Genomic DNA, 18,583 nt, shown 5'->3' on the forward strand with positions numbered 1-18,583 from the left:
GGAATCCATGGTGCTCTTGAAAAACCAAGACAATGCGCTGCCATTGACTCCCGGGAAGGCATCCATTTTCCTCACAGGCTCCAGCAGCGACTCGATCGGGTTATTGTGCGGTGGGTGGTCACTGTGGTGGCAGGGGACGTCCCTGAACCAAGTGTTTCCGTTGGGCGCGTCCGTGCGGAAAGCGATGGAGACCACCCTTGGGGGATCGGACAAATTTTCGTTTTACCAAGGGTTTGACACGGACGGGAACCTTGTCGACAACGACGGAAAGCCCGGCGACTTGGAAGCGGCCAAGGCCATGGCAGCCAAAGCTGACTACACGGTGGTCGTGCTGGGCGAACGTCCCTACGCTGAATTTAAAGGCAACGATGACAAGCAGCCCCTCCCACCAGGATTCCTCACGTATGTCAAGGCGCTCAAGTCGACCGGCACCAAGATCATTCTGGTGTTGGTCGAAGGGCGTCCTCGACTGCTTAACGGGATAGCAGACCTTGCGCACGCTGTCATCTTTGCTGGCCTGCCGTGTGAATTTGGCGGCCAAGCGATTGTAGACGTGTTGCTGGGCAAAGTCAATCCGAGCGGAAGAATGGCCATGACGTACCCAAAGACGGACACCAGCATCAACTTGGCAACTCCGTACTACAAGCGCACCAACACGTCATGTCTCAAGGACGGCATCAAGTACGAGTGTCCTGCAGAGTGGCAGTTTGGCGACGGATTGAGCTACACGAGCTTCCATTACTCGAACGCGACCATCAGCACGACGGCGCTATCGTTCAGCTCGACGGGCTCGAATGCGTTCACCGTCTCAGTGACTGTGCAAAACACCGGGCTTGTCAAAGGGCAAGAGACCGTGCTCCTGTTTGGAACGCCGCCTGCGACTCGCATCCATGCCGAAACCAAACTCCTGAAGCGATTTACAAAGCTGTCGTTGGCGGCGGGCGAGGCCAACGTTGTGACGTTTTCGCTGTCTCATCAAGACCTGGGCTACTACAGCAACGACATCGGCAAGGGACTCATGAAGGACGCCCCGAGCGGCGCGTACACGTTTTTCCTCAAGCACGACACCGATTGCAGCACCAGTAGTCCCCTCTGCATGGCTCTCAAGTGGGACAACCCGGACAAGGCGTCCTTCATGCCCAATGCCACGGACGCACCGACAATCGTTGTGCCGCATACAACTTCATCGTCAAAATCGTTAGGGCCGCAATCCTCCAGTTCAAACCCCATCGTCGACAACGGAGCCAAGAGCGCGGTCGCGGCGACCGCGTTGCCAGTCAGCCTCATCATTGGAATTGCGAGTGGCGCGGCTTGCGCCCTCGCTCTGATGGCGGTCTACATCGTGCGACGAAATCGCCAGCAGCGAAGCCATGTGTGCTACTTTGACGATGACGTGGTTGTGCTTGAAAGCAAGGAGCAATGCCATGACGTTGCCGTTGCTGGTAGCAACCAATCCATGGCGTTTCAACATATCTAAGTGAGTTTGAATCGAGTTCGTGTTGGGGTGGCCTGTCGATCTGATAGGAATACCATCGATGTGTACTTGGCACACACCAAACGCTGCGGTGTATTCCTGGCGCGGTTGTAGATGCCTCGGATCCATGAATATCTCCTGGCCACAAACTCTCGCTCGGAAATCCTGTGCATCGCGACGACAAGCATCAATTTTCCTCTCCAAGACAAGACACATGCTGAGCTTCAGTCTGCTGTCCATGGCCCGAACAAAGGAGCTGAGGGCGACTTCACGCTGACCTATCAGCACGTGCAAAGGGATGTCGTGAGCCACTCCAGGAGGAATGAGAATGATGAGTCCATGGCACAATCGGGTCGAGAGGATGAAAGTTAACACCCATTCCGACCGCGACAGCCCTCCTGAAACATGCGCAATCTCGGCATCAACTCTTGCACCACCATATAAGCTGTAAACCCACTCGTATTGTGCTAGCTCTCTCAGCCGTCGTCGCGCGCATTGTCGTATTAACACGGATGAGGGGGCATGTCCTTGCGGTCGAGCTCACATGCATGGTGTTATCTCATAATCAAAATTGTATAGGCTATAAATTGCAAGATTTCTTTTAATACAGCGATATGATTGGTTTAAACCAGCAATTACCTCGAATATCATCGAATCATGCATCGGGATTCCTGCATTCGGAGGTGACAAGCACACTTTGGAAAAGCCCTCCAACGGCATGGCAACATCGTCGACGTCTGGAACGACGTACTCGATCGCACACGCCCTGACAGGTCATGGTGGCGCGGTAAGAGTCCTCGTCCCCCCCTTCCCACTGCTTCTCAAGTTGCTCTAGGTTCGAGCGATTGCTGACGTCCATGGGACTGTTGTCACGGGAGCCATGGATGCCACAGTGCTATGCTGGGACGTCGTGTCCAGCGCGCCAAAACAGTCGATCTACGAGCACTCGCACTGGGTCACGGCCATCGTGCCGCTGGATGCCGCGCACGAGGCAATACTGTTGTCCGAGGGGTTTGCCACGGGTGGCATGGACACGCATGTGCGAATTTTCACTCGATCCGATGGATTGTATACCTGCGTGGCAGTCCTGAAAGGACACTCCAGTGGCGTGATCTCTCTATCGTGGCTTCAAAACCCCACGACACCTCAATTGCTTTCGGGCAGTTGGGACGGGACATGTCGTGGATGGGACATTGCCAGCCAAACTTGTCGCTTCGTCCTGCCAGACCACGAGAACGGCGTGTGTGTTCTGGGTCTTCCCAACGGCGTCATCGCAACAGGCTCCACGGGAAAGCAGCAAGGCAATCAAGTCGTCGACGCTCGAATTCGCATGTGGCACGCTGTCTCGCCAACTGAATATGCCTTGACGCGCACATTGTCGGACCACCAAGGTGAGTTCTCTTCCCTAATGTGAAACTGCATACGACTTTTCCGATCTGGACATCGTCCATGCTGCACGAGACCTCAATTTCTCGCGGGGCCATCGGAGTGCAATGCATGCAGTACGGTTTGTGGCTCGAGTCTATATGGCTTTCGGAGCAATATTCTCCAACTGCCGTGATGCGTCTGAGGTCGGCGCATGTGATGCCATGCCTCCACGCTGCTTGTTTCGCCTTCATGACAGCGGGAGATATTCGACGACTTGCTCAGGGTCAACGTCATGCGACAGCATCGGTTGACCAAACGTGAATTGTCCTCATGCGTGCTGCTCGCCCATGTAGGCCCAGTGCGCCAACTGGTCCAAGTGGACGCGATCGGGTTCGCCTCGTGCTCAAACGACGGGTAGGTGGAGTGCATCCCCCTGGGCTTCCTTGCTTTGTCCCGCGCTGCTGTTGGCCTCGACGACAGCTATCGTTAGAGTGCTCCACCCGGTTGTTCATCGCTTGTCAAGACTTGAGGCACTCGTTGTATGTTTGTAGATCGATCAAGCTCCGTGCGGCTGACGACGGCGCGGTCCTCGTGACGTGCCAGCACCCGCTGAATCACGAAGGAAAGCCTGGTTTTGTGCTCGGGCTGGCGTACCTTCCCCAGAGCCAGCACTTGGTGTCGGCTAGTGAAGATTCGACTGCTCGTGTTTGGAGCCTAGGTACGCCCCTCTCTTGAGATCGATCTCGCGACACGTGGTGCTTGATATGCATGACGTGCGTGGCTCATTTGTAGATGGCACGTGTGTACAAACTATCGACCATCCCAGTGGCTTGTGGTGTGTGTCGGCGCTTGCGAACGGGGACTTTGCCACGGGTGCCGAAGACAAGAGTGTGCGTGTGTTCAGCTACCGGACGCCACGCAACGATGCCCTCGAGACGGCCCTTGCGACTCAAGTCGCAGAGGCCCATGTTCAAGCGTACGTCCTATTCGTACGCAACATTCTCGCTAGTCGTGCTTGTGTGTCTACTACCCGCAGTGGTGTTTTCTGCGAGCTCGACTGGTTGCATGCACGATGAGGTGGCTGTGTGTCCCTTTCAATGTTCCCCATGTGCAGCAATTGCATATTTCGTTCACTCGCGCTGAATGTGTCTGGTCCGGCGGGTGTCGACGCGTTTGTCCATTGCATTGGAGAATTGGAGTTGAACGAAATTTGGCTGCAAACTCGTGTGCGTCTCTCCTGAAATAGGGCGCGGGGTCCGAGCGCGGTGGAGGTGGAATCGCTGCCGCCGTATGACATGCGAGCGAGCCAAGTGGGCAAGTCCGACGGGATGGTCCAAATGTTCCGGCGCGACAACGTGGCATGGGCGTGCCAGTGGAGTGCTGTGTCGGGGACGTGGCTTGATGTAGGACGATGCAGCCACGCTCCGTGTATGATGATCGATCGTGTGGTAGATTGGTCAAGTGACGGGGACGGGCAGTGGCGGCGTCGTGGATGGCGAGGCGTACGACATGGTGATTCCAGTCGAAATCGAAACGCCGTCTGGGGTCAAGAAACTGTACGAAATCCATCGTGTCGTGGAGCGTGTGCCTTTTGTTCGCATGGTGGCTGTGTGTGTGTGCAATCCATGGGATGCCGCGGTGACTTGTGATTGTGGACTGACTAGGGAAATTGGGTACAACCAAGGACAGAACCCGTTCACGGTTGCCCAAGCCTTTATCGACAAGCATTTGCTGAATCCGTCCTACTTGAAAGAGGTCTTTGGCCCTTGTCCCCCATGCTACTACGTGTGCCATCGCTGATCTTTGGGATTTGGGTGCTAGATTGCTGACTATATCAGTGACCGATCGGCCAACTACCAGCCCCCGATATTGGGCGATCGCTCGACGTCGGCCAGCGGCGCACCGGCTGTGTCGCCTGCGCCTGTGGCGTCGCCATACTTTCCTCTGGTTTGCATATACGACGACGCCTTGGGATGGCGAACATGAAGTGCTGCCGTCTGTAGAGAACGTATGCGACGTTTGACTCGGCCAAAATAGCCAAGCTGCTGGCGACCGTGGAGCAGTTCAATACATTGCATCCGGTAGGCGCCATCTCCGTGACGAATGCTACAAAGCTGTTGGCAGAGAAGGGGCTGAATTTGCAGGCCTTGGTTGACTATAGGTTTTGGAGGGCACGGATTTGGCACAACTGGGCGCGCTGATCACCACACTCCAACAAACGTCATACTACCATTCGAGCACGATTACCAAGAGCCAGGTGGCCACCGTGTGGAAGCTCTTGGACAAATGGCCACCCACCCACGCCTTTCCAGGTCCTCCCCACTCTTCCCAAGAGCTGGTTGAGTTGGTTGCGTTGACAAAGTCTTTCACCGCCAGTTGCAATGGAATCGTGGATCCTTCATGGCACTGACTGACGGCCTGGCATCTTCGTAGCCCTGGATTTGGTGCGACTAATGCTGGTGCATCCCATGGGCGCAACGCACATCACCGACACGACCGCGGTGCTGCGCCATGGTACGTTGCCGTGAATGTCTATAAACAGGCGCAGGGGACGCGCCAACCACAGGATGGAAACAAACGCCTGACTCACCATGCGTGCTTTGTAGCGTTTGCTCGTGATGCGGCGGACGCAACTCGATTTCTGGCGATTCGAGTGCTGGTAAACTGGGCTCCCCATGCCCCGACCAAACTTGTTGCGCAGATCGACGTACGACCGTCCATCGGACATGCCACTCGGATCGATTTTCTCGATGGCCGCCTTACTCGTTGTATGTGCAGGCCGTGGCAAGTGGCATCCACAGCTCGTGGCCACCTACTGCGTCGTGGAGTAAACCGTTGGCGCTGAGTGTTGCGACACTGTGGATGAACGCGACGTTGGCACTGAGCACTGGCCGCGACGACGAACACTCGGCAGCTGCGAAGATCGTGTCGACTCAGCTGGCCGAGGTGGGCTAGCCCTGTCTTTGCCTTGCTGACGTTCCACCTCTTGGCACTAGCTGCTTGGCGGCAACTTGGACGAAGAAGCTCTCGGGCGCGTGCTCGTCGCGATTGGGTCGTTGGTACGACATGTGCCATTCGGTGGCGTCGAATCGATGGACATGGTGTGGATTAGGCAGTGGCGTTTCCCACGTCTGTCGCGACCATCCCGACAAGTGTATTGCGCGGCAAAGTCTCGTCACTTCCGCCGACTTCGGCCATTCACGCCATCGTGTCGGACGTACTGGCTGTGCTGGACAAACCCTGAGGTAGTCGCATGGAGCAAGAGAGGCGTAAACCGAAGTTTGGAATGCACAAAAGCTTTGTGTTTCTCTTTGACAACGGTGCCGTCGCTCGGCCCGAGTCGAGACATCACTTGCTGTCACATGCAACATGGATGGCGGCGACAGTGGCGTCCGCCACGTCTCTTCAAGCGTGTAGGCATGATTGAACAAAGCGACGGCGCACCATTCAGGTCCCTCTCTTTGTGACCCGAGTCCGGAACATTGGCGGGAGTGCTTCCGTCGCTCCACGGCCGAACCGCCTCGTTTTCCTCGACGGCTTCGTCCACGTCACGCACAGCCCAGCCGTATTGGCTCGACCAAACGACGGCGGCATCGCCGTTCTCCTCTCGAATGTGATTGGTGCACGCCCTGGGCCATTATGTATGTGAGGAGATCGAATGCATACATTTCCCACATTCATGTGGATAAACCGTCCTCCATCCTGATGCTGGTAGCGTCGTGGGCATATCCGTCGAGTGCCCGCGTTGAGTCCTTCGCGCCAGGTATACGTAACTGGGCAAGTCGAGTGCATGGAGCTTTTCAGACACCCCGGCGAGAACATTTTACGTAGCCCTTGCAGGTGGTGAGAATATATGCAAATGGATCACCGACCTCGACATCTCAATCGGGGTATGAAATATACAAACTCCAGTAGCATTGTCGGGCCGCCGAGGACGGAAGCCATTGTGGCAAGCCATCCGGAACCCCAACAACATCAGGGAGTGACCAGGACAACATGGGCGTGCTTGTCGTGTTGGGGCGGTGTCGCCTTGCGTACCTGGCTCTCGATTCCTTGGCACAAACACATCGGCGGCAAGTTGGGCGGCCGTCGAACGCATTGCTCGAAGCATGTCCCGACCAGCGAAGCGACCGCTGGTTGTGCTTGTTGTAGCAACAGCCGCGGCCGTGAACGTCGCACACGCGCAGCCGAAAGCCGACATGTCGTGTATGGACAAGCTCGCCCCGGTGCTCAATGGCCTGAGGACAAACACCAAGGCCAAGGCATGCGTGAAGGCGGTGGTCCCCGAGACACCACCAAGTCAATTGTCCTTTATCGACCTTCCGTCGAATCGGACGGAAGTAATTCGGCGCATGGCCAACCTGGACGAGTGCAAAGTATGGTATGCCGAGCTCCACGATGTGATCCGCGCCACGAAACCCTCATGCGTATACTGGTACAACACGGGCGGCTCGTTCAACACGTCCACGTACAACTTCACACTTACCGAGTACATGGACCTCATCGAGTGGTCAGTCACTACGGAATACAAGGACCCGACGACCAAGCCAATTTTGAACAAACCCGTCAACACAACGCCGCTCCCGGGACCCACGACGACGGTCGACGGTCCGAGGACATCATCCCCTGTGGCTAGTCAGGCGTGTGGTGTCTTGCTGATGAGTGCGGTCGTGATAGTCGTCGCCGCCGCCACGTCGGCCGTGTGTTGAATTCTCCATGGCCCAACGATGACGTGGCCGCGTTTGATGTATTATTGCACACGACTCGAACAGATAGCGATGGAAGCTAAACAACGATTGTGGCGAATGGCGAGTGTTTCCTGTGCGGACTGGGGCAAAAATGGTGAAAGGCGATTCCAGCTTTACCCTGTAATGCATCCGTTGGCCCATGCGTCCCGTTGTCGGATACCACCGAGCTCCTCATGAGCCCTGACTGCCCCAAGGGGTGATAGTGCGTGGAGTTTGCGATGCCAGGTATGTCCAGCCCTGCACAGCACCCTTGATCGTGGCTGGCTCAAGAAGAACTCGCTCAAGTGGCCTTCGCAGGAATCCCTGGCAGACAACGTTGTCGACCACTGGCATCCCGCGCTGTTACGGATCAAGAATGTTGTGGGATGACGCTCGGGTCTTCATCTGCTCTCGTGGGTAGGCACTCATTGACCGCTGCTGCTTGCAAAGCCTGCTGAAGTTGCCTCCAGTGCTTGACGCCGTCGCTTATCTTATCGAGGTTTTCCCTGTTGTGTGCGACAACTCGATATGAGCGTCACACATCCCACCGAGTTCTCGCTGTGGTGCCACCCGTGCAAAACGCGAATTGCAACACCACATCCCACAGCATCCATCACCTCGTCTCACGCTCGTTGTGTCGGTGGCATGTCGGCACAACCTCAGTCTGTGTCTGTCGCAATCGCAGGAATGGTCAACCATTTCCCATGATGGCCTCTGCCATGCATCCACATAGGCTTGCTTCACGGCACAACCAGCTCCAAAGTGCCGGCTTGGCGCCAAGCCATACGAAGCCACTCCCGCTCAGTACTGGATTCAAGCGTCACATCTCTCAAATGTCACCTCATCCGGATCTACAAAGACACAGCACAGGTGTTGTTAGTAGTACCTTCGACCGACCAGTCTGGAAAAGCAGCAGCATGGCGAGTCGCCCGCCAAGCACTCCCGTCATAGCAAGGGCTGCCCACGACAGCGCTCGCCACCGTCAGCAGAGGGCCGAGTCCACCGCATCCTCACGTCCACATGCTGGGGCAAGCTTTCGTCCGTACGGTTGTGCCGGGTAAAGTTGGTCCAACATGTGGTTGAACTGGTTCAAGTGACCCATTCTCGAGTGGCGACGTGGATGCAATTCCTGAACGTTGTGCATACAATAACAGCTCTCCATACAACTACATGTCACGCGACCAGCCTGTCCGCTTGTGGCAGCACCAGTGTTCAAATTCCACGGCCCCATGAAATCGTTTACCGTTGGCCTCGTCGTCGCAACGTCGGCTGCGCTTGTGTCGGCGGATTCGTCATGTACTCTCGCAATCGGCAAGGCGGTGTCCCCTCTCTTCACGAGCGCTGATGCCAAGGCATGTGCCAAAGCCATCGGGGGCACCGACATGACTGCGGTGTTTACAACGACGACGTCGTCGTCGGACCAAGCAAAGCTCCTCGCGTCCGCCGACTGCGAGAAATGGTACAACTCGATCGCTACCGCCATCAAGGGCGTGTCCCCTCCCTGCACGTACATCGTAAACGACTCGCCCGTGTATTCGACGGACAAATTTTCGTGGACGTTCAAGGAGTTCTTGGTCAAGAACAACGAAGCTGGTGAAAACAACGCCAAGTCGACCCCCGCGCCGACCACAACCGCCAAGCTGACCCCCCAGCCGACGAACGCCACCAATGCGACCACAACCAAGTCGCCGGATATCGTCACGACCCCCGCGGCCACCACCAAGGCCGTGTCGACTTCCACCCCCTCAGTCACGTCGGCCGCGACGTCCTCGGGGGCTGCGCTCGCCGCCCTCACGGTCGCGCTTTACTTGGTGAACTAAGTCGTTGTGTTCGTTCTTGTAACGAAGCGAATTCTGTTTTCTGTTTGACATGCCAACGCCTCGAGGTCGCCGCCGACGGACGCGGGCCAGTTGTGGTGCCGACATGCCGCCAGCACGTATATCTGTGAGTTCGCGCGTGACTAATTGATGGCGATTTGCCAAAGCTTCTGGCGTGCTGGATATACGACGTCGACGTCCTGTTTGCCATCCCATCGGGGGTCTGTTACGTACCCGCGACACAATTACAAACCCATCGTGCATCTCGGTCGTATCTCGGCGAGCCCGCCAACAAAAAGCCACGTCGACCTCGTCACACGCCTTCCAACGGGTGCGCCGCTGGAGGGAGTCGACGGGGGTGGATGGCGATTGTGGTGGAGAGAGCCCATGGACGCTCTTTCGACGACGCCAACCAGCGACAAACGAATCACAGGAAAAGACGTGTGCAAGAAAGAGATCGTGCATCCTGTACGCAGCCCGCATTGCCATGTTGGGACTTACGGATATTTGCTCCTCCTCTCGGCGGAGAACGTGGTCGTTCTTCCTCCGGTCTCACCGACTTGAGAGGATGTGCTTATCGTTTTGTCCGCGCACTGGTGCATCATCCGTCTGTGGCTTGTTTGGCTCCAGGCCGATGAACCATCGACGTTCGTGCGGTTGTAGGCAGCCGCGTGCAGCACATAATCATCGTCGTTTGTGCGGTTGCGTTCGGTCGAGTGCTGAAGGGTCGACGCCCGGGATGTCTTTACGCTGCCCCTTCGATCGCATATGTAAATACGCATTCTCTCAACTGTCAAGCACGTATTCTCATAACGTTTGTATGCATGCACAAAAAACTACATGAAAAGTACGCAATTCGAATGCGTGTCAAGCGTATGCAACAAGCTGGGCGATGCCCATGCCGCGCCCGACGCATACAAAATCCCAGTCAAATTCACGTCCGACGGGAGCGGACACTGCCGACGACCAACCGAGATGGTCCTACATTACATGCAAACGTGATGCATTTTGTCCATGATATGCTCCTCGCTCTGGTCGGCAAGATCAGCGGCGGCGAGCATGTGTGCTCGGTCTCTGGTCGCGCGGCGTACACGCAAACCGACGACACGCCCAGGTTTGTACGGCATGGACCATTTTCCAATTCACCTCGTTCAACGATGAAGACCTGCGCTTTGTTCACTGCCGCCCTTGTGGCTACGGCCGCCGCCCAAGACGCCGCCGCGTCCAAGAAGTGCGCCGAAGCGGTCACGACGGTCCTCGCGTTGGGCGCCCTCGACCCTGGTGCTTTGACGTGCTCCAAGGACTCTGGCGTTAGCACGGACCCCACATCGACCCCAACTGAAGCCGACCTGACCAAGATGCTCGCGACCAAGTCGTGCACGACGTGGTGGGATGGCGTCGTGGAAAAGGTGAAGGCGATCTCCCCTCCGTGCGATTTCCCCACCGGCGCGACCAGTACCATCAACACCGCCAAGTTCAACTGGACGTTGAAGGACCTGTACGCGTTCGCCAAGTCTGCCGCCGCCGGCGAACCCACTACCACCAAGCCTTCCGGCGGTGCCACCCCCAAACCCGGCAACGGCACGTCCACCACCGGCAAGCCGGACACGATCACGACGACCACCAAGCCCACCGGCACCACGACCGCCCCCTCGTCGACGCCCGTTCCCTCGAGCGCCGTCGCCGGGACTGTGAGCGTCCTTGCCTTGACTGTCGCGTCCTTGTTTATGTAATTTTCATATATCATGAACCATCGCTATTGCGCCAACCTGACGCTTGAAAACCGCTGTCGTCTGGGACTGTACCACCGTCCTCCAAAGGGAGCATGGCGCGTGTGGTTCGGCGATTTGACCTGGGTGCCCCAGGAAGAACAGTGTGTTGGCGCGGGAGCGAGGAGCGCATGGCGTGCAGGTTTGGCAGCATGTCGGAGCGTTGATAGCCCCACAATGGCGACAAAGGACAATGGTGGATGGGCGATAAATGGTTGGTGCTGTGGACAAGCTAGAATTGCCGCCGCGTCGACAGCGACACGCAGCCACCACCGCGGCGCTCGAGGCAACTGGCGTTGAAGCCGTCGCACGTGCGCTGCGAGACGTTCGGAGCGCATGAACTCGCCGTGGATGCGCGGCGCTCCTCGCTGCACCTCTTTTACCAACGTGCCGATCCAACTGGTTTCGGAAGTTCAAATATTTTCCACCTGAAACCCAACTCTACTGGCCATGCCGACGAACGCCAAGGTGCCGATCTCGTCTTTGTGCGCTTGAGACTGCCACGTCGTAGCGACTCATGCTGGTCTAGATTCTCGCCCACGAGTTCCTCAAGGACATGGCGCGCGACGCGTACTTTCCGCAGGACCTGGTGCTCCAGGGCAAGCAGTTGCTCGAACGCTTGTGCGACGACATCGAACAAGCCCAGCCGTTGACGCCCGCCAGGCTCCTCGAGTTGACGCATGCTACGACAGAAGAGTTCAATCAACTCGAAGAAGCGTTCGAAGCTCGTGGCAGCATGCTGGAAACCGTGGCTCGGGATGCGATCGGGTCCGACATTGGGTTCATCGCTGCTGCCTACGGCTTCGACGTCGACGTAGAGGAGCTCATTTCGAACCGCGAGTGGTAGCTACAATCAAGAACAATACGACTTGTGGCTCCATCCTCCTCGACGCCATGGATCCTCATGGCCAACAGAGTTTTTTTTAATTCACCACGTCATACAAAAACCAAGAGATTAAAATAAGTTGGCTGCATTCGCGCTGTGCCGATCATGTACCGTGGTGGCCACTTGCCCCTGTACTCGAACGACGGGGGGACGTCCGCCGCGGACACGCTGCGACGACAGTTTTTCCACGGCGATGTGCCTGGTATGCAATCTCTGATCGATGCTTTGCCGACTCGAACGTCCCTCTGCTGCGTGAATCCAACTTCAGCCTTGTTGCGCTCGCTGCAGCCTTGGCTCGAACCTGTCGTGGCGTCTGCTGGAACGGTGCTTAGCATTGGCTGCGGGTCGGGACTGTTTGAGATGCTCCTGGCTCGACAACTGGAACCCATCAAGCCGACACATGACCACATTGCAGTTTTTGGCGTCGACACCGCGCCTGTCGACGTGTTCCTTCGAGATTGCTTTCGACTTGTTCGTGACGACGCTTCCATGGTTGGCGCAGACGACGAGCATCACTCGATACGTGTGGCGGCGCTCTTGGCCGTGTACCTCCGTCGCCCGTCACTGTTGGTCACGTACCTCCACGCGTATCCTCATGTCGAGGTGATCGTGCTACTTGGCCCGAGGAGCGAAAATCCGTTAATGGACAACGCAACTGCCGCTGCAGTGGCCGCGTGGGGCCGTGGTGTGGCGGAAATTGCCGCCAACGTTGCACCTTGGGATGTTTGCCAGGTGCTTCACAAACACGACGCGTGAAGAATGACCCATAGCACAATTCAAGTTTGCCGTTGGTGCAGAGGTGCCAAGTGGTGTTTCATGGACAACTGCCAACGGTCGCCATGGATCGGGACAGCGCAAGAAAATCACGGCACGTCTGTGCCTTCATTGTCCCTTGAGTACACACCCGGTGTCGACCTTCTAGACATTATAAACATGCACGGGGCTCAAATTTGCGTCTTTCCATCTCACGACGCGGTGGTTGAGAGGCGATCCACGTGGACGTGTACCTGGTGTTGGGTATTCAAAAATCGCGCGTACGCTCGCTCGAGCGTATCCAGCGTGAGTTTTGGATGGAATCCTGCGGTCCTCGCATGGCGAACACGAGAAGGGCATGCGCACTTCAAAACCGCGGGACGTTGGCCATCGCGCCACGACGTCGTGGCATCCATGCTCTGGTGATTCGTCCTCGTATTGTACGAAAGGTCGTCTTGCACGAGGGCGTTGATGCCACGTCATCGATTTTGCATTGAATCCAGTGCGACAACATCAGCGTGAATACACATCATATGGGCAACACACCACCGAGTGCATGTTCGCAACATGAATGATGAAAGAGCCAAGGCCACCACTTGATACAGGCCGACGAGAAACCCAAATGGTCTTCGCCAACGTCAAGTTTGGCCCATGTTTGCGGTGCATGCACGCGTCTCTTGGGAGCCCAAAGCGACTTGTTCTTACGTTGACCCATATCCGTGTCGAAACCTCCCCTGGTTTGACGTCATTGTGTCGTCGTGTGCCCATTTGAACTTGTCCGCCGTCGACCTCAAGTTTCAAACGTCACGTCAACGCGTCGTTTGCAGCGCGTCGGTCATTCGCCTCGTGTCAGGATGCGTCGTTCCCGGCCATCGACAATCCCATCGGTCACCCTTGGTCATGTTCATTGCCACCATCAACTTGATTCTCGGGATTTTCCGGAAAGGGTTGCGTTATCCGAAAAATCGACTATTTCGCTGGATAATTGACGTGACTTTTGAGTACAGTCGAAACCCGGTCGAACGAAACGATGAAGGCCGCGATTCCGCCGGCACCATCAACGTCCACGTGCACAAGAATGCCGTCCTGGTTCAAAGATCACCCGCGCATTGTCCCGTGGGATGATGGCTTCCATCCCACGGGATCATCCTCGTCGTCGGACTCTCATTCGCGAGGTACTTGCAAGGGGACATCGTGTAAGCTTTGCCTGGTGTGATGGATGGAACCCAGGTTTTATGGTGGCCGATCAACCTCGAGCATTGCCTGGTGTGTTCCGTGTGACGGATAATGCCGTGTCCGAATCACTTGCCGCGCAGTTGTACGCGTCTGCGGTCGACGTTCGCGTGTGGGGCGTGTACATCCTCACCACCGAGATCTTTGACAAGCACCTCAATGTCTTTCCCGATTCCAAACAAGATCATGCGCGGCATACCCTCGCACTCCATGCCATTCGCGAGTTCCTCGTCGATTCACAGGTATCCTATCGCTCCTTGTCGTGTTTCATGCACCTCAACCACTCCAGGCGCTTCCATCGCAAGACTGGGACAACACCCACGGCGTCGTCGTATGGGTCATCACGTCCGACGTAAACGACGTTGTTGCGTATCATATAGACTACGCTGAAATGTTCCGGTGGGTTCTACACCTTTGTCGTGTTGCGACCTCGATCCTCTGTCCACTTTTTGCATGTTGGCGTTCAATTTCTGAAAGCCTCCGTCGGCATTCTGCCGCGTTTCTCCTCTCTCGTGGGCCTCCATCTTCGTCACGATCGAAGCTTGCTTCGTGGTGTTGTCGTGTTTGAGGTTTTTCTTCCATCCCTTGCATGCATCCTCCAACTAATCTCCGTTCTCCCCGCAGATACCAAACGAATGTGACGTATCCACCACTGTACAGCGGGACGCTGCATGTCAGCCCTCTTCCCGAAGATGCTATCCATGGCGGCGCCTTCTACGCCCACACCGACGGACTCTCGCATTATAAAGTATGTCTGGATGGCTCTTTCACGGTCGACTTGATATCCCGCAAATGTTTAGGTCCACGGGTACAAAGAGTCGCGGCGACCCGTCACGGTAGGTTGAAAAGTTGAACGACGAGCCGATCGCCTAGCAATCGAGTGGACTCGTTCGCGCTTATCTTTCGCCCGCGCCTAGGTGCACGACCATGTCGTTCCGTACTGCCATCGCCGAGGCATCCTTATCGACGGGAACCTTCCCCACGGAAGCACTCCCGTGACGTTTTTGCCCTCTGGTGTGCGTCGAGTCGTCGTTGGACTCAACATGTTCAACCATGAGATTGGTCCGTACGCTCAGATGTACCCCGAGCACAGCCAGCAGTTCAACAAGTATGTCAAGGTCGCGCAGGCGGCAGCGAAATGCGACACAAAGGCGGCGATGTCGGTAAGGCGCCTTGACCGAAGGACACGGGGGAATGACAAAGTGGTCTTTGTAGGTGTCGAACATTCGACGCAATCCCAAGCAAGCGGCATTTCTCGTTTACTTGTTGCGCAAAGCCAAGGAGAAGAACTTGATCGAGAACAACCAGTTTGTTGGGTTTCATCGCGACGGCACGCCCGTGCCTAGTTTTGCCGAAAGTACTTGAGACTGACCCAACTCACATACATGGCAATAAACGCGACAGGAATAGTCAGTGGCACCAGATAACAGTAATGTTGATCGGCTCGAATCGCGTCCATCATGGGGAATGCACCACCGGGTGTTGGCGGCGGGAGAACTTTGGCCACCACGATCAAGTACCTACAGCATACCACCGTTGGACGCATCGACACATCGAGGAAGGCAGTCACTTGCATGAATGTGATGTAGAAGATCGCGGACAGGCTCACGATCACGTAGCCCCAGATCGCACCGGTCGACACAATGCGCACTCCTTCCTTCGCCATCGCAACCTTGGCGTGGCATGCGGCAATCCGGATAAACGGTCGTCCGGATAACATTATTGTTCACTGAGTTTTCGCTTTCATGAAATGCATTCGGCGAATTCGCCAAACTTGTCGGCCGATCAGGCGGCGGACCACTCGGTGCCACGACGCTGTGCCGTACAAGCAATTGAATGCACCAGCGGTTGTGGATATCCCGAATATGGCGGCCTTTTTGTGCTGATTTTGGTGACAACGCTCGAGTCCACTGTATCGTTTCATTTAACGGGGTACATTTAACGGATTAAAAATATTGCAGTGGTTAATATTGGTTGACGGCGGTCCGTCGCAACAAGATGGACGCAGAATACTACATCAAGCACCTCGAGATGGTGCCTCACCCGGAGGAAGGCGGCTACTTTGCCATTCGCCACCGCTCAACCTTTCAGGTTGACACGCCTGGCGGTCGCGGCCCGCCGCGTCGAGCTTGTATCTCCACGATTCACTACATGCTTCGCCAGCCCGCGCCCATGATGTATGTTCACGTCAACGCCCAGTCGGACATCTCACATTTCTGGCACGCAGGTATTCGCTGAATTGCATTAAAGCGCTCGCCCATGTCCCGAGTAGGTGAAGCGATCGCATATCTTCTGGTGGACCCTGCGACCGACGAGCTCACGAGGGTTATCTTGGGTCCCGACCTTCACAGTGTACGGTGTTTGCACGCCAGCAATTCCCGACCAGTCACACTTGCACTAGGGACACGTGTTGCAGTTCACATGCCCTAGAGGGTGGTGGAAAGCTGCGTCGTTGGTGTCTGGCGAGGCTGACTTCGGGCTGGTCTCCGAAGCTGTCGGTCCCTCGTTTGACTATGCAGACAACTTGCTCTTGGACGAATGCCACATCGCCCACTCGAAGCACCGCGACAGTGTCCGTCCATACCTGCGTCCATCTGACTGGGTGCGACCATCACCTCGTGAGCCGCAAGCCGACTACTTGGCTGGCAAGTGACAACCCCACATGACATCCGATGCACGACACTACGAACCGTGCTCGATCACTTCAGGCGTTAATAAATGGGGCATTCATTCACACAAAAAACAATACACCGACACAGTTCATGTCGACATGCTTGCCGCGACAACGGAACGCGGTGCCACATCGAGAGATGGCGTCGCCGCTGCCTTCACGGAGATATCACACCACGCGCGGAACATTCGTATCCATGGAAGCGGAGAACAGTTGCAATCAACGCAAGCGCTCTGGGTAGAGCAGGCGGGGGCACGTTGGCGCTTTCACTGGCCTCGAGCTACAACAACGCAGCACTCGTCCCACGTCACCGACGGAAACGTTATTGCGTCAACGGGGGCATGGCATAGAGTGTTGTGGTGTGGGTGGTGCGATTACCCCCACCTGTCATCCTCCATTGAGGGCACTTACCACAAAAACGCCGATCAAAGGTTGTCTCACCAGTCAGGGGTCAACTCGTTCGTTGTACGTGTTGGGTGCGGACGATGGGACTCTGCACGAAAAATACTGTCGACGGCATCGCGATATATGGCTTTTAATGCAATTACCGTCGATAAACCCGGGTTACGACTCGAGACGGGGCCATATCAGTAGTGCCTATGCCACTCGGCGGCGCGAGGTGGCCGCTAAACACATTTCTCGATTTCCCGACATCATTGCTCAGTAGTCATGGTTGCCCCCTGGTGGCTTCTTCACGGTGCGATCGCGCTGTGCCTGTGCTTGGTCGTCTGGGCCGACAAGGTCAAATGCAAGAACGACATGCATCTCAACATCCTTCTGCACGAAACACCTCTCGTTCCATGCATGGCGGCGTCGGGAATGGGAGAGTTGAAAGGAGCGACCCCATCGCGGCAACAACTGCGCAAGTTCTTCAATAGCCTTGAGTGCCGAACGCTTTTCAATGTGCTACGAAAGACCATGCCCGTATGCTCTGCCCAAAGTTTGGGCACGATGCGGCAACAGTTCGAATCGCTCGATTTTGATCAAATGAAGGCAGCGTACGAGCAAGCAATGGAGACTCCCGTCTCCTCGACGAAAGCTCGTAACACCGAGGAAACGTTGAACTCTATGCCTTCGTCGTGAGTTCTTAAATCGAGCGAAGGAATAATCGGCGCCCCTTGGAAAGTCCATGTGCCACCATTCTATCGCTTTGCTTTTCTCATGAATATTACGGACGGGTACCATCAACCCTGCGGCATTTTTCGCGCGTTAAGCAAACTGTGGCCCGCACAAGCCCATTTCAAAAACGATTGATGGAGCTGCCGAATGGCAAAAACATCGTTCATGCTCTTTGATTTAGTGGGACAGCATCGCCATGCAATAATACGCTGTGTGATGGGGAGATCCAGGAGGGAAAAGCGCATTTGAAAGGACGCGGAGATTCCATCACACGCGATCTCGCTTGGATGTGATCCCATTTTGGGGAGAGCAAACCCTGCGAAACAAGGCATATATCAACGCCATAGAGGCAAAACCATCGAGTCCACAACGCTCAAATCGATGCCGAGTCTGACTTGTCATGCTAACATGCTGAACTTCACCAACACCAAAGCTCTCCTCCACTTTGTCGAATGTTGTGTGTTTCGACTGTTGTTGAATGTACCCGTCACGATCGATTGACGAGGCAAATGCCGCGGATTTCAAGTGACGATGGCATGCACGGCGAGATGGCTTGATTGGGCCAAGCGTTGGATTTGAAGCATGTCACAACGCGCTTGAAAAGTGGAGAGATTCGATGCGTGGTTTCCTGTTGGAGAGTGTGGCGACTGAGGGCTGGTTGAGCACGAACTATAATGAAGATCATTTTTCCTGATTTATTCATGCCGTCCACGAAAATGCAGGAAAAACCAGCGGCGATCCGCAATTTTATCCGAACCGGACATGT

At 55.9% G+C, this 18,583-nt stretch overlaps 10 protein-coding genes across 21 annotated transcripts in view; all 10 read left to right on the forward strand.

Annotated features, from left to right (window-relative positions):
• H310_04744 (hypothetical protein) overlaps positions 1-1,532 on the forward strand; it is a gene marked incomplete at its 5' end in the record, with an annotated part of 3,253 nt that extends 1,721 nt beyond the window's left edge. Inside the window, one exon of the mRNA XM_008869204.1 lies at positions 134-1,532. Within this exon, the coding sequence (XP_008867426.1) occupies positions 134-1,477 (1,344 nt within the window). The 3' untranslated portion in view covers positions 1,478-1,532. The remainder of the gene's footprint in view (positions 1-133) is intronic.
• Positions 1,533-2,177: 645 nt separating this feature from the next.
• On the forward strand, positions 2,178-6,441 carry H310_04745 (hypothetical protein). 11 transcript variants are annotated; one of them, XM_008869206.1, is made up of 16 exons: positions 2,178-2,261; positions 2,310-2,865; positions 3,196-3,256; positions 3,394-3,560; positions 3,635-3,818; positions 4,089-4,245; positions 4,295-4,398; positions 4,507-4,597; positions 4,664-4,789; positions 4,846-4,923; positions 5,004-5,154; positions 5,276-5,356; positions 5,449-5,549; positions 5,621-5,788; positions 5,839-5,901; positions 5,955-6,441. In XM_008869206.1, the coding sequence occupies exons 1-16, from the start codon at positions 2,193-2,195 to the stop codon at positions 6,084-6,086; spliced, it is 2,289 nt and encodes a 762-aa protein (XP_008867428.1). In that variant the 5' UTR covers positions 2,178-2,192; the 3' UTR covers positions 6,087-6,441. The 11 variants fall into 11 exon arrangements, with proteins under 11 accessions (XP_008867428.1, XP_008867432.1, XP_008867427.1 ...); XM_008869210.1 differs by having other exon boundaries at positions 5,449-5,788; XM_008869205.1 differs by having other exon boundaries at positions 5,839-6,428.
• Positions 6,442-6,850: 409 nt separating this feature from the next.
• On the forward strand, positions 6,851-8,091 carry H310_04746 (hypothetical protein). Its single transcript, XM_008869216.1, has 2 exons — positions 6,851-7,815; positions 7,888-8,091. The coding sequence occupies exon 1, from the start codon at positions 6,952-6,954 to the stop codon at positions 7,549-7,551; it is 600 nt and encodes a 199-aa protein (XP_008867438.1). The 5' UTR covers positions 6,851-6,951; the 3' UTR covers positions 7,552-7,815; positions 7,888-8,091.
• Positions 8,092-8,781: 690 nt separating this feature from the next.
• Positions 8,782-9,446, forward strand: H310_04747 (hypothetical protein). Its single transcript, XM_008869217.1, has one exon. The coding sequence runs from the start codon at positions 8,799-8,801 to the stop codon at positions 9,387-9,389; it is 591 nt and encodes a 196-aa protein (XP_008867439.1). The 5' UTR covers positions 8,782-8,798; the 3' UTR covers positions 9,390-9,446.
• Positions 9,447-10,444: 998 nt separating this feature from the next.
• Positions 10,445-11,173, forward strand: H310_04748 (hypothetical protein). The gene has a single exon (XM_008869218.1). It carries the CDS (start codon positions 10,544-10,546, stop codon positions 11,117-11,119), a length of 576 nt encoding a protein of 191 aa, XP_008867440.1. The 5' UTR covers positions 10,445-10,543; the 3' UTR covers positions 11,120-11,173.
• A 349-nt stretch (positions 11,174-11,522) lies between these two features.
• Positions 11,523-12,108, forward strand: H310_04749. Of its 2 annotated transcripts, none has more exons than XM_008869220.1 (2): positions 11,523-11,640; positions 11,685-12,108. In XM_008869220.1, exon 2 carries the CDS (start codon positions 11,712-11,714, stop codon positions 12,000-12,002), a length of 291 nt encoding a protein of 96 aa, XP_008867442.1. In that variant the 5' UTR covers positions 11,523-11,640; positions 11,685-11,711; the 3' UTR covers positions 12,003-12,108. The 2 variants fall into 2 exon arrangements, with proteins under 2 accessions (XP_008867442.1, XP_008867441.1); XM_008869219.1 differs by having other exon boundaries at positions 11,523-11,623.
• A 24-nt stretch (positions 12,109-12,132) lies between these two features.
• H310_04750 (hypothetical protein) lies at positions 12,133-13,035 on the forward strand. Its single transcript, XM_008869221.1, has one exon. The coding sequence runs from the start codon at positions 12,147-12,149 to the stop codon at positions 12,795-12,797; it is 651 nt and encodes a 216-aa protein (XP_008867443.1). The 5' UTR covers positions 12,133-12,146; the 3' UTR covers positions 12,798-13,035.
• Positions 13,036-13,800: 765 nt separating this feature from the next.
• On the forward strand, positions 13,801-15,520 carry H310_04751 (hypothetical protein). Its single transcript, XM_008869222.1, has 7 exons — positions 13,801-13,969; positions 14,025-14,269; positions 14,317-14,426; positions 14,652-14,775; positions 14,828-14,863; positions 14,945-15,190; positions 15,243-15,520. The coding sequence occupies exons 1-7, from the start codon at positions 13,825-13,827 to the stop codon at positions 15,390-15,392; spliced, it is 1,056 nt and encodes a 351-aa protein (XP_008867444.1). The 5' UTR covers positions 13,801-13,824; the 3' UTR covers positions 15,393-15,520.
• Positions 15,521-16,025: 505 nt separating this feature from the next.
• H310_04752 (hypothetical protein) lies at positions 16,026-16,680 on the forward strand (the record flags this gene model as incomplete). Its single annotated transcript, XM_008869223.1, has 3 exons — positions 16,026-16,254; positions 16,300-16,379; positions 16,429-16,680. The coding sequence occupies 3 exons, from the start codon at positions 16,026-16,028 to the stop codon at positions 16,678-16,680; spliced, it is 561 nt and encodes a 186-aa protein (XP_008867445.1).
• A 645-nt stretch (positions 16,681-17,325) lies between these two features.
• Positions 17,326-17,781, forward strand: H310_04753 (hypothetical protein; the record flags this gene model as incomplete). Its single annotated transcript, XM_008869224.1, has 1 exon — positions 17,326-17,781. The coding sequence occupies exon 1, from the start codon at positions 17,368-17,370 to the stop codon at positions 17,779-17,781; it is 414 nt and encodes a 137-aa protein (XP_008867446.1). The 5' UTR covers positions 17,326-17,367.
• Positions 17,782-18,583: the final 802 nt, after the last annotated feature.

The sequence above is a fragment of the Aphanomyces invadans genome, assembly GCF_000520115.1.
Source record: "Aphanomyces invadans strain NJM9701 unplaced genomic scaffold supercont1.7, whole genome shotgun sequence".
NCBI classification, from domain to species: domain Eukaryota; phylum Oomycota; class Saprolegniomycetes; order Saprolegniales; family Verrucalvaceae; genus Aphanomyces; species Aphanomyces invadans.